Source organism: Raphanus sativus, chromosome 2 (assembly GCF_000801105.2).
Source record: "Raphanus sativus cultivar WK10039 chromosome 2, ASM80110v3, whole genome shotgun sequence".
Classification (NCBI taxonomy): Eukaryota; Viridiplantae; Streptophyta; class Magnoliopsida; order Brassicales; family Brassicaceae; genus Raphanus; species Raphanus sativus.
Window position 1 is genome coordinate 36,814,547 of NC_079512.1, and position 27,189 is coordinate 36,841,735.

Here is a 27,189-nt window from a genome sequence, read left to right on the forward strand (position 1 = left end):
CTTCATATATAAGAGTGGGAAGCTTTTTGCCAACAATGGGAAAGGAAGACGAGCGAACTGAAAAGGCGATCAGGAGTTTGCTGAAGCTTCCAGAGAATCGAAGATGCATCAATTGCAACAGTCTGGTACACGTTTTCAGCAAAAATAATGCATTTGTTTGGCCAAATATCATATTATCTTTAAGTCTTCTTCTTTTTTTAATAGTTCATATAAAAATATAACATGCTCAATGTATTTAGTTCTGTTATTAAGTTTTTTTGGACAATCTGAGTCTTGCAGGGTCCACAATATGTCTGCTCAACGTTCTGGACTTTTGTCTGCATCAACTGCAGCGGAATCCAGTAAGTCTTTTTCTCTTATAAGTTTCATCATTTGAACTTGAAAAGTGTTGTTCCATATGATGATCATGTAAGTAAGACGGTATAAGACCTCTTTTTTTTTTCTCAACTCGTATATGTCTAGTCGAGAGTTTACACATCGTGTGAAATCTATATCAATGGCCAAGTTCACAGCAGAAGAAGTTAGTGCACTTCGCGCAGGAGGAAACGAGGTTTGTGTAAATGCTGAACAGCTGTAATTATCTCTGTCTGATCATTGTTTTGTAAACTTTGCATAGTGATATATGTTTTTGCTTTGTGTTCTTTGCAGCGAGCCAGACAAATTTATTTTAAAGAATGGGATACTAAGCGTGATGCTTACCCTGATGCCAGGTTCCTGAACATTTTTATTACTCTGATTTAAAAACTAAGAGGAGTAGCAAAAAACTTTATAGTTATAAACCTCATTTTTTTTACTTTCTTCTTGTTCAGTAATATTTTCAAGCTCAGAGACTTTATAAAAAGTGTCTATGTGGATAAAAGATACAGTAGTGAGAGCAATGACAAGATCTCACAGCAAAAACCGGTACTACACTGTTTTTCTTAGATGCTTCATCTTCTTAACTTAGGATGTGCCTCTTTACAATTTTTTTACAAATTTGTTCTGTTTCCACTCAGGCTGTGACTGAAGATTTCAAGGAAAGCATGAAGGCCAGTGCAAACTTCTTGGGATCTAAAAGCTTTCACTCTATTGATAAATCTGAAACTGGAGTGAAAAGTGGGAACAAATCTCTTAAGTTTTATTTTGAAGACAAGGAACCTAAACAACAACAACAACAACCACAACATGTTACACACAACCCAAAGTCTAGAGGTTTACCAAAGAGTCCCATCCGGTTTGAGATTGTTGATGATAGGTACAGAGACGATGGGAGTGTTAAGAGATACGATGCACGTAGAGAGACAAGAGGAAGCTCCAAATCACTTGACCTCTCTAACAACAAGGAAACTTCCGGTTTGCCAATTGTACGCCATGCTAGTGAACTCATAGGCGACAATCATCCTCGTTTGCGCGTAGAAAAGGTTGTCAAAGTTGAAGAAAAGAAGGATCCAGTGAACAATCAGGTAAAGTGTAATCTACAAACTCATGTTGTGTGTATACAGTGAAGATCATGTGAACATTTTCTTTTATGTTTTGCAGTTGGCTGCACCATCTAGTAAAATGAAGAGTCAAGGAAGTTTAATTGATGATGTACCAGTTTCAGAACCTTGTGATGATAACATCAGTCAGGCTTCAAATGAAGTTTCTACGCCTCAGAAGAGGACTGAGGGTCCAGCTCCTAACTCTTTGGAAGCTTTGTTGTTTGGATTCTCTGAGGACAATTATCCAGCAGCCAACCTTGAGATCCCAGCGATGCCAAGAACACAAGACAGTGTTACCTCTTCTGTCACAGAACCTACAGTCTCGCATGCCGGTTCTTTAGAGCTAGCTCTTATTCCTCCTCCTGCTGCTGCTGATAACTTAAAAGATATGAATACAACAAATGCAGCTGAAAATAACCAGGTTGGCGTCTGAGATAGTTTTCTAAACACACATTTACAAAGAATCAAAAAGTAAAAAGTTTATTATACTAAATGTTTTTGTTCATGTGCTAACATAGGTGGAGTCATCTACACCACCTAAGGAACCATCAGATACCTCTATGGAACAATCAATACTGTGTATCTCAAATTATGCTCATGGTGATCATCAAGAAGAGACAAAACCAAACGTAAGAAGTGCACTTCCTGAGGTAAATCACCTTTCCCTTTAATTTTATATCGGTTATTCTTTTTGGTCTCTACAATCATAAGAGTCTTAACCATTGGCAGGACCTTTTCTCTGGAGGCTTTTCATTTGCTTCCCCGCAAGTTCATGCTCAGCATCACGGCATGGGATATGGCATGCAATATTATCAATATCCTGTGGTATTTTATTTGGCATAAGTGATAAAATTTGGATCCGGTTAATAGATTTTGATCTGATCTTACCTGTGATATATATTCTTTTGTTAGCAGGCTACTGGAGCTTATACATATACATCAAAACCATCAAATCCCTTTGATCTTAGCTATGATGATGATACATGTCCAAACCAAACACCACAAGTATGAAACCTACTTCATTCAGATCATAACATCGATGTCTCAAGATGCCACTATCACTCATCTCAAATCTCTAGTTTGAAATTCATATGTTCTTATGTGTGTCTCTTTTACAGTATCATTCAACCGCATACGTACAAGGAGGAGGCTTGCCTCTTGTCTCAGTTCCAAGAGGTGTTTCAGATTCTTCAAGCATGGCTGCAGATTCCTTTGGACTAATGATGGCCTCTCAGTCGCCTTATTACGCACCCGCTTTATCTCCAACCTCTCCATCTCTTGCCTCCAATCTTTCCCCTGGTCAGACAAAATTTATGTATTGCAACCAGTGTTTTCATGTTTTCTTTATTGAAGTCTATTCTAACGCTTGTTTTTTTAGGTGCATACTCAGGACAGCAATCACATGTGAACATGCCTCCATCTTTCAGGTAAATAACACTTTTTGAATCAACTTATAGTTCTTGAAACTCAAGTACACTTCTTTTATGGCAAACAAAAAATTGATAATGTGTGTGCAGAAGAGAAGAGATGAATAGCATGGGTAATGCAGAAACTACTTACAACGCTGCACACTCATATCATCAAGCAAACTTTAATGGATATCCTTCTTCAAACCCAAATGCTTATATTTCTAGAGGAAATCCCTTTGACTGAGAGAGAGCTTGACGTCTGAGTTGCAAACACTCGGAGCATTTTTCATGGAAGTTGAATGAGATATATAAGCGGTTATGATTTTGACTCACAAAAAGCTTGAATGTGCTTCAAGATGAAACAGAGGTTTCCACTTGTCCACCATCTTCAACGTCCCTTAATACTCTCTTTTTAAACCTATCTTTCTTTAATTGCTTACTAGCTTTTGACCCGCGCGCCCGCGCGGGTGTTTGTTCTTCGTAATTATATGTATTTTTAACTTTTAAAAATGTTATAAATATAATTGTTTACATTCTTGTTATAGATTCATAGGTTATTGAGTTTTGACATTGGTGTGTTTTGTTGAATTTTTTTTAACATATATTTATGAACTATGAATTTGTGTTCTTCTTTTAGTGTGCTTTTATTCATTGTACTTGGTAAAGTAAACATTAAAGTGTAAAATATTAAAGTTTTAAGTATACTTTTGTTTCTACTATAAAAATTAGAATTAAATTTTTGTTTTAAATTTTAAATTTTATATTGAGAATTTTTAAAACAAATACATTATTTAGACATTACATAGAAAATAATGAAAAAGATAAACAAACAATCAAAACTAAGTACATACTTTGGGAATTTTATTTAGCAATCCTAATTTACACTATTGAAATAGGTCATTTTGTTAGAATTAAACATTTGGTACATCATATTTACGATTACATAGTGGATAGTCTATACTTGACTTTAAACATTTTAGAATGGCCCTATTTTTATGTTTTTAACACTTTAGAAAGACTTTAACTTGTTTGTTCATGTTTAGCTACTAAATTTATTTCTTAATGAGATTGTTTTTTTTTCTATAACTGTGTGTTAAGTAATCATTTTATTTTGACAAATATAACATAAAGTCAAGCATATTTGAGTTTTATTTATACCTTTTATTATATTAAACCTAGAGATGGTTTATTTGAAATTTGTATATAATGATCAAATTTATTATATTCGAAAATTTTATTATTTAAAACTATTCATATATAATTTTTTAAAAAAATTGGCTGTTAGTATATGTTTTGATAGATTAGATTTATTGTATAAATTTGTGGCCAAATAAGTAGTTTGTATATGTTTAAATGTGATAAAATTATAATAATACATAAGTAAAATTAAAATATTGCTTTGATAATTAGTCGGTCCAGCAAAGGATAAATTGCAAAACATATCGGACCTCATCTATTATAAAGTCCCTTTTGATTGTCTTTTTCGAGAAAAACAGAAGAAGATTACCAACTTTTCTCGTTGTGAAAGATTTTTTTTTCTAAACTTTTTTGTTGTGTTTTATCTCTCTGTCTTTTCCGACGGATGTTTGTTTTCCATTTAAGCCAAACCAATTTATATATTAAGTTTATAAATTTATAGTTATAATGCATTTAGTTTTTTTAATAATTTAAATGGGTTATTTGGACCCGCAAAGAATAAAAACGAAATCAATTGCTTTTATAAATATTCGAATGAAGTCAAAATATTTAACTTTAAAACCAAAGTAGATCCGAAAAGAAATGTTTAATAGAATGCCAACTCTAATAAAAAGTATTGCCCAAATTACTTTACAGTTATGAAGATTATTATGTATTTAATTTAGTTATGTTTAATTCAAAAGATTTTTTGTATTTAATTTTGTTTCAAGCGAATTTTCAATTTATAGTAATTTGTGGTCATATTTTATATTTTTCAAGCTTAGTTATGATCTGCTAGCGTAGAAATAGATAAATTATTCTGAATTTTATTGATTTAGGAAAATACAAAGTTATCTCCTTTTCCAAATTTTTAATCAATTCTTTTCCATTAAATTTTAATGCCCAAAAACTCAAACACGTGAGCAAGGATGATTCTACAATTAAAACACGTGTACTATTGCAAAAGAAGATTTACAGTGGCTTCCGAAAGAAGATGAACCACTTCGAGAATTGTGTGTCGCCGGTGAACGTCTTTGCTTTCAGGTCATCTTCTCCGGTTACCAGCACCAATATTCAATTGCTTAGAGCTCCAGAAAACAGTCGTGAACATAAGCCCCACCTCCTTTACTAAATGTCACTGGAAATTGAGAAGTCTTAACAAAAAAATTCTTGATTTAAATTTAGGGACCCCATCAAAAAGAATTTATGTTAGTTCTCGCAATAAGAAAATTTAGGAACGCCATCAAAGACACCTAATCTATTTTTCTGAAGCTAAAATTACCATATCAATCTCTAACTTCTCGATTTGATCAACTTGGGAAAACTTACACTCAAATCTGAAATTCACATCCGACCAGAAATATATAACGGAAAGATTTACATCCATGTATAAACTCAATCAAGCATAATCAAATAAAATCGAGATCTTTTAAAGATCTAGTAGTTGTAAAGAGATGCAAAAGGAGAATAGAACATCGGCAAGAAGGAAAGACGAATTCACGACAGAACATGACAATCCGATTAGACAGAAAGGAATCCGATCAAAATCGGATACAGAAACAAAATACTTGGCTGTCTTTCTCTCTCTGTAGATTATACACCGACGGGAAAACAAAAATGATTATGTCCAAATTACTTTCGCCGGTTTACGTCTGTAGAAAAGTTCAATGGTTTTATTAAGCTATAAAACGACAGTGTATAACCCTAGTGGCATTCCTTTGTAATATTTGTGCAAAACTCAGGGTAAATACAATTTGTACTTCCCCTTTAATAGTTTAGATTGCTCAAATGTGGGAGGATTTCACTTGTAACCATTCAAAAGATTATAAACATTTGGTAATGTATAATATGTATTGATAAAAACTTGTTCCAATGCTCATAATAATTTCTTCCCATTAAACTAAGATAACTAAATTTCACAAATTCATACGAATAATATTTTGATAATATAGTAATTTTTGTTGGTTATGTTACATGTGAATTTTTTGGTTAAAAATTAATTTCAATAGAACCGGTCAGATTGAGACCAAGATTGAGGTCTGGTTTACTACACAAGTGTGTAAGAAGAAGACAAAAAACAAATAATTTATTTAGAAATATACCAACTCTTCAACAAACTCTCTCTTACGTTTTTATTCTTATACCCTCCGATTTTGTTAAAGTTTCGCTAAAAAGGCACTGTGAATTGAATTTTCTATCACACACTCTCTTCTTCTACGCAGAAATAATTTTTAATTATCGTCTGAATCCGTGATTACACACCGACGCCGTTAACCATCGATCCCCCTCGTCTCTCTCTTTTGCTTAGATCTGAGCTTCTGGGCTCCTTCTCTCTGGATCGGATCATCCAAATCTGAAGACTTTCCATCGTCCTGCTCAAATTCGGGAGGTACGTACTTGCAACTAAGGATCAAAATTACGATTTTGAGAAAAAAAAAAGTTTCTTCCTTTAGAGTTTGTTTTTCCTAAAGTTCTCCTCTTTAGGATCGGTATCATCGAAATCTGACGAATCTCCTTCCACTAGTGTTGTTTCCTTGTTCAATTGTTACAGTTACTGATTTTTGATCATTTTGATTTTGTAGATTTTGTGGCGACACAGTGGGAAAGTTTTGATTGTTTGTGGAGAAGTTTAATTATCAAAGCATGGCAGCTCCTGTGCCTCCAGGGGACCTTAGACCCAACAACAACAACAACCAGCGAAATTCGGGCCCACCATTTGGTGGCTATCAAGGAAACGCTAATGCTTTAGCTGACAATATGCACAACTTGAGCATGAATCGTCCACCTTCCATGATGCCTGGTTCTGGTCCTAGACCACCTCCTCCCTTTGGTCAGTCGCCACAATCTTTCCCTCAGCAGTCTCCTTATGGAGCTCCGCAACGTGGGCCTTCACCGATGGCTCGGCCTGGACCTCCTCCTCCTGCTTCTGGAATGGGGAGGCCAAGTGGTCCTCCTCCTGTTGGACATCCGACTGGGTTTCCGTCTAATGCACCCTTGGGGAGACCCACTGGTCCACCTTCTAGTCAGCCACCGTTTGGCTCTAGACCGTCAATGCCCGGAGGACCGGCCGCCTCTTCTAGTGGGTTTCCAGCTTTTGGTCCATCAGGTCCTCCTCCAGGGGCACGCCCAATGGGATTTGGTTCACCTCCACCTGTTGGATCTGGCGTGTCTATGCCTCCTCCCTCAGGCATGATTGGTGGTCCAGTCAGTAACGGGCCCCAGGTGGCTGGTTCAGGGGGATTTCCGAGGGGTCCTCAGTTCCCTGGTGGTGCTGTTTCAACTCCACAGTCACCCTATGCACAGCCTCCTGCATCACCTTTTGTTCGAGCTCCTCCGCAGCCACTTGGTGCACATCCTATGTCTGGAAATTCACCGTTAACTCAGTCTGCCCCTCCTTCAATGCCCCCACCAACCTTTCCTGGTGCCCCTCATGGCAGGCCAGCGGTATCAGGCATGCCTTACGGTCCACCATCAGGGCAGGTATGATCACATAAGGTTATGGTATATGTTTTTGTTAGATTGATGGAAACATGTGATACCGTGAAGTAATCACACGTTAAATGTAACTTCTGTTAAACGGTTTCTATACTAGTTAACCGTGAGGGAGTTGGAGTGGCTCTCTAATTTTAAAAGCAAAATCTTTTCACTTGATGTATTTCCTTTGGGTGATGGTCTTCAAAATTTATATGTTCGTAGGTCGCTCCACCTCCTCTAGGCTTTCCTGGCGCTATGCAACCACCAAGATATGGCATGGGACCTTTGCCAAATCAGTCGATGACCACCATACCCTCTGCCATGGGTCAACCTGGTGGCCCTGTTCCTGGGCCCTCAAGGATTGACCCTAATCAAATCCCAAGGCCAGGTTCAAGCTCCAGCCCAGTTGTGTTTGAAACTCGCCATAGTAATCAGGCTAATCCTCCCCCGGTGTGTTTTCAATTCGGACATTAGTCTGAGATGTCATATATTTGTATGTACGTTTTGTTAAACTGTTTTATCTTACCCCTGACTTTCTCTTATATTTCTTTGAAGCCTGCTACAAGTGATTATATAGTCAAAGATACTGGAAATTGTAGTCCCCGTTACATGAGGTGCACGATCAATCAGGTAACAATAAAGCATTATCTTTTTGATGGTAGAATGTGTTCTCTTTGCTGTTCATTATTCCTATGAGCTTGATACATTTTCCCCCTTTTCTGTAATAGATCCCATGTACTGTTGATCTTCTATCTACATCTGGAATGCAACTGGCGTTGATGGTCCAACCGCTGGCGCTTTCTCATCCATCGGAAGAGCCTATACAAGTAAGCCTTGTGTGACCAAACAAAGATTGTAGGCATTCGGTTTTAATGCTTTTCTTACTTGTATGTGCAGTCCCCCCCTTTCGTCTTACTGATTGCGTTAGCTAGTATCATTACAGTTCATTGTAACCTAAGTTTTCTTTAGCATCTTTGAAAGAACCAGTTCCTTGAGCGCTAACCTATTATATGGTGCAGGTTGTGGACTTTGGTGAGGCTGGACCTGTCCGATGTTCACGCTGTAAAGGCTACATAAATCCTTTCATGAGGTTCGTTGACCAAGGAAGGAAGTTCACCTGTAATTTCTGTGGTAAGTGTTACTGTTATTAGTTAATGCAAGCCACACAATTTGAAGTTGTAGAGAGGCAACTGCAATTGTATGTATCAAATGAATATTCTGGTCTAAAATCCTAGACTATCATTTTTGTCATCACCTTCCTGGTTTGAAAAATTTATTCTGTGAACGTGAGTTACACATATTTTGGGAGATAACGATATGATTTTGTTTAAAAGAGGCTCTTTATATTAGTTGTTGTCATAATCATTTGGATTCTGATGATGTCGTGATCCATTTCCTCATCAACTATCTTTTGCACAGGATACACTGATGAGACTCCCCGTGACTATCACTGTAATCTGGGTCCAGATGGTAGACGTAGGGATGCTGATGATAGACCTGAGCTGTGTAGGGGAACGGTCGAGTTTGTTGCAACAAAAGAATACATGGTTAGCTTGTGAAACTTTCTGGTTGTAAATGTATATTTCCGTGGTTCTGTTTTCTAAGATGTCAGATTGTTTTATACAGTCTGGACTCTTTTGGAAAGATTGTTGTGTCTATAATAGAAATTTATATTTCTCTACTTTTATGTTGAACTAGTGAACCACCACCTAAATTACCTATCTAGCTTAATGTTGTTATCTTTTCTAATAGGTGCGGGATCCGATGCCAGCTGTGTATTTTTTCCTCATTGATGTCTCAATGAATGCGATACAAACAGGTGCTACTGCTGCTGCGTGCAATGCAATCCAGCAAGTCCTTTCAGACCTGCCTGTAAGTTTCCAACATTCTATAGTAGCTGTATATTTGATGCAGAACAGTCAACAGTATCTACCCTGTTCTCAATATATACATGTGCCTATAGATTAATACGTTAATGGTATTGTTAGTCTAGTCAAACTTATGGGGATCTTCAGTAATAGCTTGCGTTTGATATTTTAATCAAGCTCCTTTGCATGCTAAGGCGTTATTGAATCATTTAAGAAGTAACTTCTGATGCATATCTGTCAACGTGTGTTCCTCTTTTTAATGAAACTGTGAACTTTTGTTAGAGTATGGCTATGTTAGCAGACTTTTAAAAAAAAATTCTGTATGTGTTTGCAGGAGGGTCCTAGGACATTTGTTGGAATTGCTACATTCGACTCAACAATTCACTTCTATAATTTGAAACGTGCACTGCAGCAGGTGAGTTGTTGTTGCACTAGTCTTTTCATTCTTTTGTAATTGTTGGGTGGAAAAAAATACATCTGTTCTCTTAGGATAGGAGTGGGTGCTATCTCTTTTCTTCCTGAATCTTTGTACTACTAGACAACTGATTACCACTGCCTGTGAATTTGATGGTCTCCGTTTATGTGCAGCCACTGATGCTAATTGTCCCTGATGTGCAAGATGTTTATACACCTTTAGAAACAGATATCATTGTTCAGCTATCTGAAGTAAGTTTCGGGCCATCTATATTCTTTTTGTGTTGTAGAAGCTGTCTGCTATTCTTGAGATTGGCTATCCTAATTTCCTTCCCATTTCGTTGTAACTTGTTTAATCTGTTGGAATTCAGTGCCGTGAACACCTAGAGCTTTTGCTGGATAGTATCCCAACGATGTTTCAGGAACGTAAGACTCCTGAATCTGCTTTTGCTGCAGCAGTTAAGGTATGGAATTTCTGAAGATGCATATGATTTAACTGCTTGTCTAATTGGTAGTTCCAAGTAGAGGTTGTTAACTTTGATACCTCCTCGTCTTTTGTTTGCCGTTTAGCAAGCATTAAGCCTTGTCAATTAGTAGTTTAGAGGTGGCGTAAAAGAATATAAGTTAAATACTTGGATTAAAGCAATTAATGAAGTCACTTTCAGGTTAACTGGCCAATGTTATCAAGCTTGCATGCTTTTTGTGCTGCAAGCATCTCTAGTGAAACATTGTTTCTTTTTCTTGGGAGCAATGTTTAGGATAATATCTACTCTAACAATTCCTTTTCTCGTAGGCTGCTTTCTTGGCAATGAAGAGCAAAGGAGGGAAGCTTATGGTTTTTCAATCCGGTATGCTGTTCACTCTATTTGGGTACTTTATATGTTAGGGTTACTGATGCATGTGCTCCAGTTACTTAGAATCCATCTGTGCACATTAAAAAGTCAAATATCACTTCTTATAATATACCTTACTTTTCAGAACCTCTACTATTTAACTAATATGTTTGCCTTTTTCTCCACAGTTTTGTGTTCTGTTGGTGTTGGAGCACTTTCTTCTAGAGAGGCAGAAGGGAGAGCTAATATGTCTGCTAACGAAAAGGTAAAAGGGCTTTGTTTCAGAGGCTGTTGCATTTCAATGCAAAATATTAAAGCGTTCTGTAATTTGGATTTCAGGAGGCCCATAAGTTACTACAGCCAGCAGACAAAACTCTGAAGACCATGGCTATCGAATTTGCTGAATACCAGGTATGCCAATACCGGATAGGATAGATGTTTAACTGAATATGTTTCCATTTGCTTATCAATAAAAGATGATGTATCCTTTTCTCTAGCAATATTTGGTTCCTATCTAAGCCAACCAGAAATGCTTCAGGTCTGTGTAGATTTATTTATCACAAGTCAAGCTTACGTTGACATGGCTTCAATATCCGTCATTCCAAGAACTACTGGAGGACAGGTATATTTTGATATTCCTTGTCCTTACTAAGTTCTTAACAAGTTCTGATTCATTTGTACATAACCTGCATTTGATTTCCTAATGTTAGTAATTCGAATGCACTTTCTTTTGAATCATGTCCGACATATTTCCGTGGCATTTTTTAAATGCTAACTGAATTAGTCTGTGTGAGTCTTGCTTAGTTGATGCATTTCTCGTGGCGATCATTTTCTTTTCATGGATGTTGGCGCCTTGGATTTTGCGGAACTTTGAACTTTCCCTTGTATACGATTTTCTACAGGTGTATTGTTATTACCCTTTCTCAGCTCTCTCAGATCCTCCCAAGCTTTACAACGATCTTAAATGGAATATAACTAGGCCGCAGGGTTTTGAGGCAGTCATGCGAGTCCGATGCAGCCAGGTATATTTTTTGTGGAGAGATTTCTTTTCATGCATTACTCTGTATAGTCCTGTTCAAGGCTCTGTAAACCAATGTTTCTAATAATTGTAGGGTATTCAAGTTCAAGAATATTCAGGAAATTTCTGCAAACGCATTCCAACCGATATCGATCTTCCAGCGGTGGGTGGATCCTCCTTATATTTTTCTCACCAACTAGTTTCTGGATAGCATCGTGTGCATCTGCTGATTTTGTGTCAATAGAAACATACATAAATCTTTTTCTGCAAGATTATCAGGAGGTGCCCTGTGGTATAAATTCCTTTTACTCTCGAGTTCTGACAACCCTTGATTTTGCGGATGCAGATTGACTGCGATAAAGCTATAATGGTGACATTAAAACATGATGACAAACTACAAGATGGAGCTGAATGTTCTTTCCAGGTATATTTTGTATACACGTGTTTTGTGTAAAATGATGGTACTCTGTCTCATTTAAGATGATGTTATTCTGTGTTCATCTTTTCTTTTCTTTTTTTCAGTGCGCCCTTCTGTATACTACCATATATGGAGAGAGAAGAATTAGGGTTACCACTTTATCACTCCCTTGTACGAATCTACTCAGTAATTTGTTTCGCGCAGCTGACTTAGATTCTCAGTTTGCTTGTATGCTAAAACAAGGTATGTCACTGTTTCCATTGCGATTCTACTGCTAGCCGTGAGGTCTATAAACCAAGATCTGTGTTTGGTTTCTTTTTTTATGCAGCGGGTAATGAAATCCCTACAAAGGCACTTCCATTGGTAAAGGAGCAAGCAATGAATAGTTGCACCAATGCACTCTATGCCTATCGTAAATTCTGTGCGACAGTTACATCATCTGGACAACTTATTCTTCCCGAGGCGCTCAAGCTTTTGCCATTATATACTCTCGGTATTTTCTTGTGACTTTTGCCTACTTAAAGCTTTTCAGGATCTTCTAGATTTTAATCTCATGTTGTTTCATTTTTAATGGGTTTTTTCTTCAGCATTGACCAAAAGTGTGGGTTTAAAGACGGATGGGAGAATTGATGATAGATCATTCTGGATCAACTATGTATCTTCTGTATCTACTCCTTTGGCAGTCCCACTTGTTTATCCCAGAATGATTTCTGTCCACGACCTTGATGCAAAGGTATGATGCGGCTACATCTAATTAATATCTCTCTCAAGCCTCAATGTGCACTTTGTGAAACTTCTGATTATTCTTGCTTTTCTATCTATCAGGACGATGAAGGATCAGGCCTTCCTCCTTCAATCCCATTGTCAAGTGAACACATTAGCAATGAGGGAATCTATTTTCTTGAGAATGGTGAAGATGGTCTACTCTATGTTGCTGAATCAGTGGACTCTGGTATACTGCAGAAACTTTTTGGTGTTCCTTCAGCTGCTGAAATTCCTAGCCAGGTGATCTCAATCTCTCTCTTAATTAGCGCATGAAATTTATAGGATAATCAAGTTGCAACAAAGTTCCAGATTTTGTACTATATTATAGCAAATGACTCTTGTGACGTTTTCATCATATTTATTTATCACAGTATCAAAACCATGAAAGGGGAAAGATTGTGAAAGTCCTAGTAAGCAAAGATAACATGTCTTTTCTTTTACAGTATGTACTGGAGCAATATGATAATCAGCTATCAAAGAAGTTCAATGATGTGGTGAATGAAATAAGAAGGCAAAGATGTTCTTACCTAAGGTATCAAGCAAAAGTCTCAGTAACTGTATTTTCCACCTTAACTGAGCAGAAGAGTGTCCTGTCTAATCCTTTTCAACTGCTTTTATGTTTTTTTCTCTACGCAGCATCAAATTGTGCAAGAAAGGAGATCAATCAGGTGAGTGTTCTGGTTTGATAGAATTTCAGTTGCTTCATGCACCTAGAAAGGCTACATGTTATTATCTTTTCCTGTTTTCTACAGAATCAGTCTTATATGCTAATAGTGATAGCATTGCTCAGCTAGTACCAATGTCTAGTTTCGTAATCTTTTACTTAAACCCCTGAGACATTCCGAATATGGAGTTCTCTAATAGCTCTTTGGAAAATGACTTTGCGGATGCATACGGAAAACATTTTTATACGAATCATACTGATTAGGAGTTGCTTAGCAGAAATATTTAGAACATGGCATATTGCTTAATCGGTAAATTTTTCTTGTGATTTTTGGATGACTTGTCAGGAATGTTGTTTCTGTCACATATGGTAGAGGACAGGACAGCAAGCGGCCCATCATATGTGGAGTTTCTTGTTCAAGTCCATCGCCAAATCCAGCTCAAGATGAACTGATCCTCTGTTTTTGGACTCCTTACAAAAGTCTCTCCCAGTTGTCCTCTCTGCTTCATGTTCAGAATCTATCATAGAAAAGCATAGTAAGGAGCGTTGTTTGTAGCTTATATGGCTTACGGGCTACCTGAGAAGTACTGGAAGGGAAGAGAGGGCATAGACTACTTCCACATGAGAAGTTTCACTTCAATTTGAAAGTGTGCTTATATAATAGTCTCCATTTCTTTTCTTTTGTTTTTCATGAAGAATTATACAGAAGAGTTGGTATCAGGTCCATTTTGACTGGTCACTTTGTGTGTGTTTTATTTAAGCTCGAACTAAGGTTTTCTTTTTAGTTATTGGATGTTGTCAAAGGGACAAAATAAAACTAAATATACAGTGCAGCGCATTTGAAATTGTTTTGATCAATAAATAAGTTTTGAGAGAATTTATCATTTGTAAAAAGAAATATAAAGGACAAACGTTAATTTCATTAAGTAGGAAAAGAGATATGTATGGACCAAAGGCAAGGGAGAGAGATTTCTCAGTAGATCAGAAAAAAAGAGATTTCACAAAAGTCTAGTAAGACAAATATGTTCATATAAACTTTGCTGCATACAGATAATTTTGAGTACAAGACATCAAAAAGAAAAGCAGAAAGTTCATAACAATAGATTAGTAACTGAACTGGACATTCAGTCTTCACCTTTTATTTTCATATATCTGAAATTATTTGTTTTTATATATATGAAAGTTGACAAATCTATTAATTTTCTAGATGTATGTGGGAAGTGAGAATTGTACGTGATATATTTGTTATTTATTTAGTTAGAAAATATATAAGTTGTCGTTTTCTCGGAGAACATCAAGCTGTTCAACATGTGCACCATCTGCCATCACAATCGTGCTTCCTCGTCTCCCGAACTTCTTTTCTGCATCCAACAGAGTCTTACAAATTTGATACTCACAATAAAAATTGTAGTATTGTGTTTATTCTACATCTGGGATATTGATAAAATATACGATTATAATGTGGAAAGCATAACCGGACGGTCGCATTTTATAATCTCTCCGAATTTATATAAATATAATATAAATGATTAAGATAAAGTATTGAAAGAATGAAAACTGACCAGCTAAGTCGAATAAAAGCTGGATAGAATCAGGCAACATGACAAGTCTACCACTGGAATCATCACCATTGCTGTTGTTATCTTGATTAGGAGGAGGATGTCCATGGATAATCAATCTTATGGGAGCTCCTCCTCTTTTATGCTCTTCTTCTGCACTCAAATATCCATGAAGTATGATGATGATCTAACATACATAATAGAAAATGAATAAAAAAAGTTTCCAAATCTACACAGTTGTCTTCTTACTCTTTTCATTTTCATCTCTTGTGACCATAACTATCTCCTCATTGTTACTTTCTTGGGCTTGCTCTGTATGAACCGTTTCCTTTGACAAAATTATATGAATTCATCTCAAAACCAACTGATAATCGTTACATGAGCAATATGAATTTGCTATAAGAAAATCACTGGTCCTTAATTAAACAGATATCTATATAAAATGTAGAATAATTTTACTCCAAACACCTACTGGTCAGCCATAAAGATAAATGTGGAGTAACCTTGAGAAAAATGTACCTGAGCATCTGCATTAGCTAATAAATCTCTAAGAAAAGGGATTTCTTTCTTCAGCTCATCATCTAAACCCTTGAGATACTACAAAAGAAAACATTATCAAATGTTATAATATAAGGACTAGTTGCTGATGTGTTTAACTGTTTAAGGTTAGTGAAGAGTTTGATGAACTTACAGTCATGAAATTGGTGATGATCAGTTTGGAGTCGTCGATGTCAGATTGAACCATTTCTTTGAACTTATGATGACTGACTCGAATAACCTGAGAAAGCCTCCTTGTCCTCACAGTGAAAGGCTGAGGAATGTTGAAGACAACTCCAATCTCTCCTGCCATATGCCCTGGTCCGAACTTCGCCAATACCTTCATCACCATTTATAAAACAATTCTTAATTCTCTATATCAATGTTGATTGTAATTAAATGTGTTTTGGTTTTAACTTGAAGTAATGGTTTAGAGTTTTACCTGTTCACTTGCACCCTTGGATCTAATTATCTCCTGTTATTCCAATTTTTTTTATCAACTGAAGTCATATTATATATACATTGAGAATGTAGGGGACATAGATAACATACCACTCCTCCAGATACAAGTATGTAGAAATCCGTTGGAATCTCATTCTGCAATATAATCTCCATTTTTGGTGGGAAATACTCTGCTTTTATGTGAGAAACCTACAAAAACAAAATAGGGACAATTAGTTAATGCCTTCTTTTAACAAAAAAAAAATGAAAAATAAAATGGACTTGTTGATGGATCACCAGCTGAACGATGAGCCCATCAGGTAATCCTTTAAAAAGATAAGCATTCTCAATGACGGATCGGAACAAATGCTCGTTGATGCTTGATCTTATGGCTTTAGGTAAGTCTTGTAGAACCTCTTCTTGCTTCAACTCTGCGGTCTTGAACTTGAGCTGCATATGTGCAAGCATCTGCTCCCTCATCATATCCGGCAACTCATTCTTGCTTGTGTAGCGCAATATATGATTGATTGCACTTCTCTGTCCAACAACAAGACTACTTTGTTAAGCATTGCCGGTTATGGTCACGTCCGAATGAAACATCTATACTATTAAAAAAGAAGCAGTCTTGAAAAGTCACTTATACAAATTGTTTTGGACCCTTTCATTTTTAAATTTTTTGGTCTTACTTTATATTTCTCTAACAATAAATTATAAAAAGATAAATCTTATTTTTGGTATTACCTTATTTCTCTAACAATATTTTTTTGGTCTTATCATGTCTCTATTTATTTTAATAGATCTTATTTCTACAATTAACCACCCACGTATATGATCATATATAAATAAAAAGTCTTTAACGAGAAAGTTAAAAGCTATAGATCTTTGTTATATGTCTTATTATTTTCTATATTTTATTGTTGTCATAACTATATTGCTTTCAACCTCAGTGTAACGTGGCTTCGCCAGTCCACATAATCATGATTCCAAAAAAAATGAAGATTGGGCATGTATATATTTTTAGTCGATTCTGATTTGGAAGCAAGTAATTATTAGTTAGAAGCATAGTCTGTATTTTCCATTGCCAGTGAAACAAGTATAATTTCAACGAGAAGAAGAGATTGACTAGGTAATAATCATGAAAATAAACAAATACTGTCATATCAATAAGTTTTTTATATTTTTATTTGGATGACATAATAAAAATTTCATAAAAGTTTAAGGAATCACAATTTTATGTAATATTAAAACCTATATCAGAAATTTAATCAAAAATTTGTGTTTTTATCAGATCAATGATATTAAATCGCGGGTTAATAGCGAGTTTTGGGGTTTTTACTAGATTCTATCAAATTTTCAATGTTCAATTTACTTTATTAAAAAGGAAGGAGTTTTGATAAATCTACCTATAAAAGTTGTTTTGAAGTTTTCTTTTTTTGGTTTTATACTCTATATTATAAATATGCTAAGCCATCCAACGATTAGTTCCTATGTTTATGCATTTCATCATTTATTATCTTTACATTTATTTTATCGCCATACTATTTCAAAATCTATTACCCATATTTTTTTTACCTAAAGGTCAAAATTAAATGCCTCCAAACTACACTATTACCATATATGCATACACATTTCATCGTAGTGATCTCAGGCTGTCAGCGTTTGTTTGACATCCTTTTCTGGGAAATCAAGATTCATCAAAGACAATAAAGTGTCGTCATTCTCACGCAGAAAGAGAAGAAATGGAATACATGTGTGTAGTTTTAGTTGATGCTGTTTAGAATTTCCTTTTACTGGACTTTAGATTGTATTTTAGTTTGTATATATGTATATGCTGACCTATTTAGGATTTAAATATCTAATCTATTAAAACTGAAGTACAATTAAACTAAAACCCTAACTTTTGTTAAATATTTACAGTCAATTGCCACTGGCCTTATTTATTAAGATCCTATTGAGATCTAATTTTTCTTTATGCTTTAATTTAGTTAGCAAACTAAATGGGCCATTTTATAGTTAAACTGTCCACAAGTCTCACATCTCTATTATTAAAAGAGAAGTACACTTAGAAAATGCCCCTGAGTTTTCAATGTTAATTACATTTCCATGCCACTGAATCTATTAATTAACATTCCTAAAAAAATCTTGTCTTTTCAGATTATTAAATGCATGTTTTCTCACTCTGATTTTTCCTTAAAAATCAGAAACAACATATTCACAGAGAATGAAGTTATTTATTTTATTTTTAATGACTGAATCAATGATAGAGATAAATCACCTATACCAATATATGATTATTAATTTTTTTTCTTTAGCCAAAATAAATTCAATATCTAAACAGAATATCTTTGCTGACAATAAATTCTAACATATAATCACTCTCAAATATTTAATATACCTGTAACACACAAAATCTTATCCTATAATTACGCTAAATTCTAAAATTTGGTGAATAATAATTATCTTTACATTTTTTCCATATCTAAGTAATAAATAAATTGTTGTTTTAAAATGTTATATTAACAATAATGTAATACATATAATTTACGAATACATATATATATATATATATATATATATTATCAGTAGTAAAAAGAAAAAATTTAGTGAAAACAAATATTTATACGGTCACGGGTCAAGTTATAGAAATAAACAACAACAGCGAAAGATTATATTTTTATTCATTTATATTTTTTAAAGAATGTTAAGATTTTGGAATTGGAAAAAATTATGACCAACCTCTATATTATTTTAATTAGAAAATTTAAAATTTATATCAAAAATATTTTGTCAAACATTTAATCTTAATTTTTATTATAACTATAAATATTAATTTCCAATCTAAATTTATGTCTAAATATTACAAATATATCATTTTGTATAAATAAAAAACTAAAAACATAAAATAATACCCGCCCGGTCGGGCGGGTCAAGGTCTAGTTAATATTAATATGAACGACAAAAAGAAACACTAATAGCTTTTACAATATTATCGATGTATTGATACTGTAGTTGTTACAAAATTATATAATACATTTTATATCAAGCATAATACTATATAATATGGAAATTCTTAGCTTTTTATAATTTAGATTATATCTCAACATCCAGTAATACTGCAGATGGTTTATGTAAGTGTTTTTTATTTGAAAACATATGTTACCGAAATTATTATACAAAAACAAAACTAAATTAAGTTAAAACAATTTATTTAGTTTAAAATAGTATACCCATCGCTGATACTGAAAGTATATTATAAAACTACATAAATAAAATTTCGAATATTAATTTTTAAAATTAATTCTTCAAATATCTACACAAACAATCTAACAAAATTTTGAAAATTGATTCATTTTCTTTCAAATATGTATCTAAACAAACTATATCTATACTATAAAAAAAAATCATTACCAAAAAATCTACTTAAAAAAGTTGTTGGACCATTTCACTAACTAATTATTATTGGTCCAACTATTTTAAAATACAGATATTTAAAAATAATAGTTTAAAATTTAAATCATCTATAAATTGTTATTATAAATATACTTTTATAATAATTAAATTAAATAATGATTTTAAAAATATGTATATAACCCGCATACAACAACAAAATTAAACGGAGCGGATGCGAGTATAAAATTATTTGTTTGCGGGTTGTGCGGGTCATATTTTTTAACAAAAACAAACTGAAAATCCGCGGGTTGGCGGGTTGGCGGTTCGATCCGCAACCCAGCCTTTACTGTGTATATACCGGATTAATTTTTAAATTGTTATTATTTAATAAAATATATTTTGATTAAAATTTATACACAAATATGATTACAAAAAATACAAATATAATCAGAAAGAAAAAACAAATATTAAAATTAAATTTTAAACAAAAAATATACCCGCTCTTTTAAGGGTGGGTAAAAATCTAGTTAGTTTTGTTAAAGCTATTAGAGCAGCTCCATCGTTGATTCTTAGTGAATCCTTAAGCGGTGGGACCCAGCAGAATACCTTTTTTTTTTTAAACTTCACTCTCTCACCTCTTCCGCAAGAGGTGCCTCTAGCACTGTGCGCAGGTCCCATGCATACGTGGCGACCCGCGATTGGTTTTTTTTTTTAAAAAAAAAAGTTATGAACTCCATTTTTGGGGTTCAGGGATGGAGCTGCTCTCATATATAAGTTGCATGATCTCCAAATTGTTGAATTTTTTATTTAATAAAATTAATTAATTTAAAAATGTCTATGGCCTCGTAAATCTCAGATCTGACCTTGTTCTCACGTAACTATAGTCATTTGGTTTTATCGAAAGAAATCATGTAGTGAAAGAAGTGATGCTTATAGTTAACAATTACCATGGTGAAAGTACGAAGAGCGCCATGGACAACAAGATTGGTCATGTTACCGATGATATAAGCGGTGAGACCAATGTTGAAAAGCATGTAGAACATGTTGAACGTCTTCTCACGTGTATTAACCGCATGCAAATCGCCATAACCCACGGTGGTGAGTGTGACAATGGACCAGTACATTGAGTAAGTGTAGCCTAGCCATATGCTTCTGTTCTTGAAATCATCAATCTGTGATCCTATCCATGTATCTGTAGGCGTTGGATAATGGTAGGCTATCCAGAATAAGATGCAACCCCCAATGTGTACCCAAAATATCGTTACCTATAAAATTATTATTTAAAAGATGTATAAAAAGCCAACCAAGTTCGAGATTAGCTAGTAATCAGTCATATATATGCAGCCATCGACTTGTAACAAGTGTATGTGGATCACATGCACGTGGAACTTACGCAGAGAAGCTTAATGACTCTGATTACGAAGTAGTTGAAAAGTGTGTCTTTCTCTAGTCTGCAACAAGAAAAAAAGATACAGTTATGACTTACAAAAAATATGTGTATTAATAATGTCCAAATACATATAAAAACAAATGTTTAGTTCTATTGTATACAGTCATACTAACCTTTTAAAGAGTTCGGCAACACGTCGGAGACGCCAGAGGCGGAGCAAGTTAAGGAAGCCGAAAGCTTGGCCTCGAGCGCTGTCTCCGGTAATAGTTTTATATACGAACTGAATCGGTAACGTTGATACCACGTCCATCACAAAAGCCAAGCTCTTCAAGTACCTGCTCATTGCTTCACATATTATATATATATTTACTATATAAGTTATAATCAGTCGTAAAAACAGATCCTTCAGAAAATCATATTAACAACAAAACATGACTTTTATATGGGATTTAGATGACAAATATATATGTATTAAGGTACTGTGAAGTAACTTATGGTATGACCAACTATATATTATTTACCGTCTGGCGATGAGATTGTAGTCGTCGACGATGAGGTAAGTAGAGGTATCCAAGTAGGCAACAAAAAAAGTGAGGACGATATCGACGGCGAAGAAAAAGTCAACGACCACATCAATGGTCGGAAAAGCTCCATCAGCAGCTTTCTCAAAAGCCAACTCGAAGAGAGATGCCCACGCCGAGTACCCCACCAAGACCACCAAAAATAATTCCCACAACCTACCAATAAATATATATTTTCATATATATATATTCTTCTTTGTGTTTATAGTATGGTCAATATGTTCCGTAGATCATTTGAAATGATTGGTGAAACTATAGAAAGAACCTGTAACGACGATCATAAGGAAGAACGATGAAAGGTTTTGAAGAAGGATTCTCCTCGATGACTGTCCCAAACGCAGGCAAGAGACTGCTTGAAACCGACGTTATGTTCTTCACATCTTTGCTTGACCTTCTTCTGAACAGTAACGATAACGGAGATCTCTCTTCCGACGTTCCTAACGGCGCCGTGGAAGCCCTTTCTTTTCTAAACAGCAACGGTAACGGCGATCTAGCCTCTGAAGTCGTCGTAGACATACTAGTTTTGTTTCTTCTTTTCTGATCTCTCCTTCACGCTTTGATTTGTTTTTATCGTTTGTTTTTCCTTATTTAAATGATGAGAAGGTGGCGAGCGACTTTCGTTGACTTTATTAACTTTTCCCGTGACAATCTGTGGGAAAACAGATTTTCTAGTCAGTTTATATACTGTCACTACACCATGTGTGTTTCCCTAGTAAAGTTAGTAATAACATGATTTTATTCTGATTTTATTCTGTAATACGTATATGTTGCTAGTTTTATTGTTTTATTAATTTGATATGTGTGAAAAAAGAGTTCAGATTAATCTTCAAAAAGAGATACAATCTATAAATGGATAATTTATCTAAATATTTAAATAAGTCAAAACATAGTTTTATATTTTTATATCTGAATGTCCACACAAAATCAATATCGTGAAATCATTTCAAATTTGGATTGCTTAGCTTAAGCTTCCTAAAATATTTCTATCACAAGATCACTCATGTGTGTGCCTAGGTATAAGTTTTTTGGGTTCGATACTAATGTACCACTCCGGTTACCCTTTGTTTTCCCGAAGGGTTCATCCACTTTTGACTTCTATTCACGTCTCTGCGTCTGTGTGTATTCAATTTAACAACCAGTGTGATGACAAAATCGAGATCTACATATTATATTTACAACCAGAGGATAAGGTTCTTTTTTAGGTACGAAAATGTTTATTTAAGTAGTAGAGTTGAAGTATTGGTATTCTCAAAGTCAAATCTGGACGTATTTGTTTTTGTTAGTATTTTTTTATCATCGATGACACCTGACAGGAATCGTAATGTTGAAAACTATGCCAACGATAATAAATAAATTAAGATAAACTATAGTTCTATGTTTTAGTACATGTACTATTTTTGTTTTGTTTTTAACTGACACAATAAACGTGAATAACATAAGTAAGAAAAATCATGTAATGTTGTAAACTTAAGAGAGTGAAGTTTTTTCTCTCTCTCTCTACTTTTTCTTCCGTCTTCTCTCTAGACTATCTCCACCGTGAATTTCGTTTCCGGCCGGCGGTTTCGGCTATCTTAACCACCGCCGGTCCGACTCTGCCTCTTCTCTGTTTTCTTTTCTTTCTTTTTGTATGTTGTCATCGGCGGACAAGGGACACTTCGGTTCCTTTCCTTTTGTTTTTTTCCGACTCCGGGATGTAGATGTTGTTAACGTCGCCGGATTTTGCTTCCAGCATCGCATCAACAATTCGATGGATGGTTGGCGTTTTGCCTCTGGGGCCAAGCCGCCTCTTCTGCGGTGGTGGTTGCCGGTTTTCGTTGGTCCTTTGGAAGTTTTGCGCTGTGTGGTGTTTCGGTCTAGTGAATGGTGGTCGGGTTTGGATCAGTGTTCGATTCCTTTAATTGAAGCTATATGAAGCTCCGGCGTATGTGTGGGAGAACCCGAATCCTATACTTTTAACATCTGTCGTTGAAAGTGGTTTTGGTGTTCGTGTGAAGTTTTCCGGTGGAATCCGGAGGGTTTGTGATTTGCTTGTGACAGTGGCGACTTTCAATCGGAGACGAAGTCGGTGTTTCATTTTTCTCCGGTGAAGTGAAGACCATTGGTCCCGACGGTGATTCCAAGCCGCATGCGACGGTGATGTTTTGACCTTTGACACGCGTCCAGTTTGGCGAGTGGTTCAACACGTGGAAGCGGTGTTCGGTGGGTGGGTCACTAGTTGGTGTTGGGCTTCGAAATTGTAATTGGCCTGGTGGATTTTTGTTTTATGTTTTAGAACCCGGGTCTTGAGTTTTTTGTAAGAAAGTTTTTCTTTGGTCTTTTAAGGCTTTTTAATAATAATATTAAAGAAGGCAAAAAAAAAAGTAAGAAAAATCATGTACAGATGTGCATGTATTTTATATGTATAGGCAGGTGTCGATGATGATTGTCATGTTTGATCATTCCAATATATACACTACAAATCGATTTTGTCGTGTTTCTATCGAGAATGAAACCAAGACGAGTCAGATATACACGAATGAAAGTGTCACGGACGACTACAGATGTTGTCTTTGATCGCCGGGTGGAGAAAATGGCAATGATGTGTGTTGCAACTTTGCATTAGTAGGTGCCAGCGTATGCCTTGAAACGAACGTCAAGATTAATTTCCTAATAATGGGCCTGGGCCTAGAATAAAACATCTCGCAAAGCACCAGGCTAATTTTGCAGATCCAAAAATCTTTAGTCCCGGTCCGGGTTCACTAAATTGGTAGATTTCGCGATTCAAACCCGCCGGTTAATTGGTTATCACAAACCGAATCTCTTGTAACGGTTTGTACCTGTAATCAGAAACCCTAGTCCCCCCTGCATTCATCATCGTTAATTTCTCCTTTCGTCACGATTCGCCGCCGCCTTGTGCTCCAGTCATTTACATGTTATCGAGTTTTCTCTCTACGTAAAGAGACTTTCCCTCTTTAGTTGCAGATTCGCATCAGATTCTGTTTTTGATGTGTCGGTGATCATCGATGGTGAACGAATTCGAGAAGATGGATAAGGAACGAGTTAGGAAACGAGCTCGTATGACCTGGGACGAGGCGCCAGCTGAACCAGATGTTCGTCTTCTTCTTCATCTTCGTTTTCTTTTTCAATTCAAATTAAAGCTTTCACAATTCTAATAGTTTTTTTTCTTTATTTGTTTAGGCTAAAAGGTCTCAGAGACATGGAAGCGATGGGAGGGTTTTGTTGTCACCACCACTAAGGGAGGATGATCGCGACGGCCATTACAATTTCAGTTTGAGAGATAATCTCACTCCTAGATGTGAGTTGTTTTTTTTCATATGTACATTGTTTACTAGTACTCATTGTAAGCAGAGTGATCGTTTTTTTGGTTCTCATTGATATAAGAAGAAGCATTGCTTATTGTTTTGTCTTTTGACTTTGACAGATAAAATACTAAGCAAGATGGGTGAAGGTTAGCTTGTCAAGTGGCATGGGTGTGTTCGAGATAAAAAAAAATGTTTATGTGAATCAAAAATCGAGCCATTTCAGTGTCGTTGCTGGTGTTGTAGGCACATTTGGTCGGGTTTTGGAATGTTGGGATCGTGAAACTAAAGAGTATGTGGCTGTAAAGATTATCCGAAGCATCAAGAAATACAGGGATGCGGCAATGATTGAGATTGATGTTCTTCAAAAGCTTGTTAAGACTGACAAAGGCCGCAAACGGTATTTTTATATGAATCTTTTGTTAGCTGATTGCGAAGAGTGACATCATCCTCAGTATTTTCATCTCTGCTTTGTCCTTGCAGATGTGTGCAGATGAAGGACTGGTTTGATTACAGGAATCATATTTGCATTGTAAGTATTCCACTTGATTTTTTCCGGCATTGAAATGCATCTCTAAATTTATTCTGTGACCTGTTATTGTTAGAAGCGAATGACTCGTAGTCTCTCTGGGGTAGCTTTCTTTTGTTTGATTCCTGATTAACAAAAATCCAGTTCCATGTGTCATGTAGTTTTTGTTTGTGAAGTTAACTAAACAGAACCTTCGTTTGAATGAATTGTAATGGTGTTACCAGGTGTTCGAGAAGCTTGGGCCAAGTTTGTTTGACTTTCTAAAGAGAAATAAATACTCCGCATTTCCTCTGGCTCTTGTCCGAGATTTTGGATACCAGCTTTTGGAATCTGTAGCATGTCTGTGAATTGTTCCTTTCAGCTGTTTTAATACAATTATCTTATAATATAACCGTTTCCTTTCTGTCTCACTTCAGTAGCTGTTGTCCTACCTAATGCCTCTCTGTTCTTAACATCTTTTTCTCTCTCTCTCTCTGTTTCTTATCTACAGATATGCACGAGTTACAGTTAGTTCACACCGACCTCAAGCCCGAGAACATTCTTTTGGTGTCTTCAGAAAATGTAAAGCTTCCTGACAATAAGGTATCTAGAATAGAATTAGATTAAGGTTGTGCTTGATTTGAAACAAAAGAAAGTTTGATTTATGTAGTAATTAATAAGCTAGTATTTTGTAGAAATTAACTTTTGTTAGAGTCGCACTTTTGACAGTCTGGTGTTTGAATTTTGATAAACAGAGGAGTGGTTCAAATGAGACGCATTTCAGGTGTTTACCGAAGTCAAGCGCCATTAAACTGATTGATTTTGGCAGTACTGTTTGTGATAACCGGATTCATCACTCTGTTGTCCAAACAAGGCATTACAGGTCCCCTGAGGTCATTTTAGGTTGGTAAATCAATTATTTACGCAACAATACATACGTGTGGAGGATTTCATAGCTGACACTTACCTACGAATGAACAAATTTTTTTATTTCGGGGCAACTAACCGGTGGCATATCTTTGCAGGTCTAGGATGGAGTTACCAGTGTGACTTATGGAGCATAGGTTGTATACTATTTGAACTATGCACTGTAAGTTCTTTGTCTTCTTGTATGATGAAATTTTTATCTCGCTTGTTTTACTTATTAGTATAAACATTTCAAAACTGTACATCAGGGTGAGGCTCTGTTTCAAACGCATGATAACCTTGAACATCTAGCGATGATGGAGAGGGCATTGGGACCTCTGCCTGAACACATGACCCGGAAAGCCTGGTTACTTTTCTACCTCCACAAACTCTTGGGTGCGTTAAACAGAGATATAAATGCTCATCGCTTGTTGCATGTTTGTGTTATTATGCTTTTGCAGCCGGGGTGCTGAGAAATATTTTAGGAGAGGAGGTAGGCTGAATTGGCCTGAAGGGGCCAACTCTAGAGAGAGTATTAGAGCTGTAAAAAGACTTGATCGTCTGAAGGTTGTGCACCACTATTATGTTTTAGTTTCTATTGATATGTCATCGTAATCTGAAGTAGAAAATGCTCATGAACTCGCAGGAGATGGTAGCGAGGCATGTAGACAACGCAAGATCGGGATTTGCAGATCTGTTGTATGGTTTACTGCAGTATAATCCGTCCGAGCGTCTCACAGCAAACGATGCTCTTGACCATCCTTTCTTTAAGAACGCAAGCTGAGAAGAAGCAAAAAACAGATGAGGCGAAGTGTCTGTCTACATAGCAATGTGCACCATAAACTGTAGAATTTTTACTTGGTATCAAGTTTTTTTTCTTTCTAAAGCTCCTTGTCTCATTAGCACCATTCAGGTTTCAAGTTTGGCTACAGAATAATCTCTGTTGTAATTACATTGTGTTGTTGAGAGTTAAAAGTCACTTTGACCACATTTTGAAACTTCTCGACTTTGTACATCAATTACCAGAAATTGTTTGTCTTTAACGTGAAAACAGAACAAGACGGAGTACCAAAACGAAA

General features: G+C 35.6%; 4 protein-coding genes across 5 annotated transcripts; 3 read left to right on the forward strand and 1 right to left on the reverse strand.

Annotated features, from left to right (window-relative positions):
- Positions 1-35: 35 nt before the first annotated feature.
- LOC108841339 (probable ADP-ribosylation factor GTPase-activating protein AGD14) lies at positions 36-3,260 on the forward strand. Its single transcript, XM_018614104.2, has 13 exons — positions 36-125; positions 280-341; positions 463-550; positions 649-710; positions 810-903; positions 996-1,442; positions 1,519-1,881; positions 1,979-2,110; positions 2,190-2,285; positions 2,376-2,465; positions 2,579-2,759; positions 2,839-2,887; positions 2,978-3,260. Exons 1-13 carry the CDS (start codon positions 36-38, stop codon positions 3,111-3,113), a joined length of 1,890 nt encoding a protein of 629 aa, XP_018469606.1. The 3' UTR covers positions 3,114-3,260.
- Positions 3,261-6,221: 2,961 nt separating this feature from the next.
- LOC130508204 (protein transport protein SEC24 C) lies at positions 6,222-14,344 on the forward strand. Its single transcript, XM_057003542.1, has 25 exons — positions 6,222-6,434; positions 6,628-7,525; positions 7,742-7,969; positions 8,075-8,149; positions 8,248-8,346; positions 8,539-8,650; positions 8,939-9,066; positions 9,272-9,391; positions 9,722-9,802; positions 9,976-10,053; positions 10,173-10,265; positions 10,595-10,649; positions 10,823-10,899; positions 10,974-11,045; positions 11,173-11,256; positions 11,537-11,656; positions 11,747-11,815; positions 11,999-12,076; positions 12,175-12,313; positions 12,399-12,563; positions 12,658-12,803; positions 12,896-13,075; positions 13,279-13,367; positions 13,472-13,503; positions 13,846-14,344. Exons 2-25 carry the CDS (start codon positions 6,689-6,691, stop codon positions 13,950-13,952), a joined length of 3,264 nt encoding a protein of 1,087 aa, XP_056859522.1. The 5' UTR covers positions 6,222-6,434; positions 6,628-6,688; the 3' UTR covers positions 13,953-14,344.
- LOC130494293 (potassium channel KAT3-like) lies at positions 14,250-21,980 on the reverse strand. The gene is made up of 13 exons (XM_057003543.1): positions 21,663-21,980; positions 21,338-21,553; positions 20,990-21,151; positions 20,820-20,877; positions 20,374-20,691; positions 16,334-16,573; positions 16,148-16,246; positions 16,038-16,070; positions 15,750-15,935; positions 15,578-15,655; positions 15,308-15,386; positions 15,062-15,211; positions 14,250-14,860 (listed from the first exon to the last, which is right to left on the reverse strand). The coding sequence occupies exons 1-13, from the start codon at positions 21,911-21,913 to the stop codon at positions 14,757-14,759; spliced, it is 1,974 nt and encodes a 657-aa protein (XP_056859523.1). The 5' UTR covers positions 21,914-21,980; the 3' UTR covers positions 14,250-14,756.
- Positions 21,981-24,222: 2,242 nt separating this feature from the next.
- On the forward strand, positions 24,223-27,110 carry LOC108820339 (serine/threonine-protein kinase AFC3). Of its 2 annotated transcripts, none has more exons than XM_057003544.1 (12): positions 24,223-24,486; positions 24,575-24,692; positions 24,819-24,845; positions 24,943-25,096; positions 25,180-25,228; positions 25,450-25,564; positions 25,716-25,786; positions 25,960-26,107; positions 26,230-26,294; positions 26,380-26,477; positions 26,572-26,677; positions 26,757-27,110. In XM_057003544.1, the coding sequence occupies exons 1-12, from the start codon at positions 24,400-24,402 to the stop codon at positions 26,892-26,894; spliced, it is 1,176 nt and encodes a 391-aa protein (XP_056859524.1). In that variant the 5' UTR covers positions 24,223-24,399; the 3' UTR covers positions 26,895-27,110. The 2 variants fall into 2 exon arrangements, with proteins under 2 accessions (XP_056859524.1, XP_018448798.2); XM_018593296.2 differs by having other exon boundaries at positions 24,224-24,486; positions 25,716-25,807.
- The last annotated feature ends 79 nt before the right edge of the window (positions 27,111-27,189 follow it).

Coding starts and splice junctions, on each gene's coding strand:
- LOC108841339 (XM_018614104.2), top strand. CDS start 36: ATGGGAAAGGAAGACGAGCGAACTGAAAAGGCGATCAGGAGTTTGCTG. Junction 126..279: donor GCATCAATTGCAACAGTCTG/GTACACGTTTTC, acceptor TGAGTCTTGCAG/GGTCCACAATATGTCTGCTC. Junction 551..648: donor TTCGCGCAGGAGGAAACGAG/GTTTGTGTAAAT, acceptor TGTTCTTTGCAG/CGAGCCAGACAAATTTATTT.
- LOC130508204 (XM_057003542.1), top strand. CDS start 6,689: ATGGCAGCTCCTGTGCCTCCAGGGGACCTTAGACCCAACAACAACAAC. Junction 10,900..10,973: donor ATATGTCTGCTAACGAAAAG/GTAAAAGGGCTT, acceptor TTTGGATTTCAG/GAGGCCCATAAGTTACTACA. Junction 11,657..11,746: donor TGCGAGTCCGATGCAGCCAG/GTATATTTTTTG, acceptor TAATAATTGTAG/GGTATTCAAGTTCAAGAATA.
- LOC130494293 (XM_057003543.1), bottom strand. CDS start 21,913: ATGTCTACGACGACTTCAGAGGCTAGATCGCCGTTACCGTTGCTGTTT. Junction 16,574..20,373: donor CTCTTCGTACTTTCACCATG/GTAATTGTTAAC, acceptor GTTGTTGGACAG/AGAAGTGCAATCAATCATAT. Junction 15,387..15,577: donor TAGCTAATGCAGATGCTCAG/GTACATTTTTCT, acceptor ATTTTGTCAAAG/GAAACGGTTCATACAGAGCA.
- LOC108820339 (XM_018593296.2), top strand. CDS start 24,400: ATGGTGAACGAATTCGAGAAGATGGATAAGGAACGAGTTAGGAAACGA. Junction 24,693..24,818: donor AGATAATCTCACTCCTAGAT/GTGAGTTGTTTT, acceptor TGACTTTGACAG/ATAAAATACTAAGCAAGATG. Junction 25,565..25,715: donor GCTTTTGGAATCTGTAGCAT/GTCTGTGAATTG, acceptor TCTTATCTACAG/ATATGCACGAGTTACAGTTA.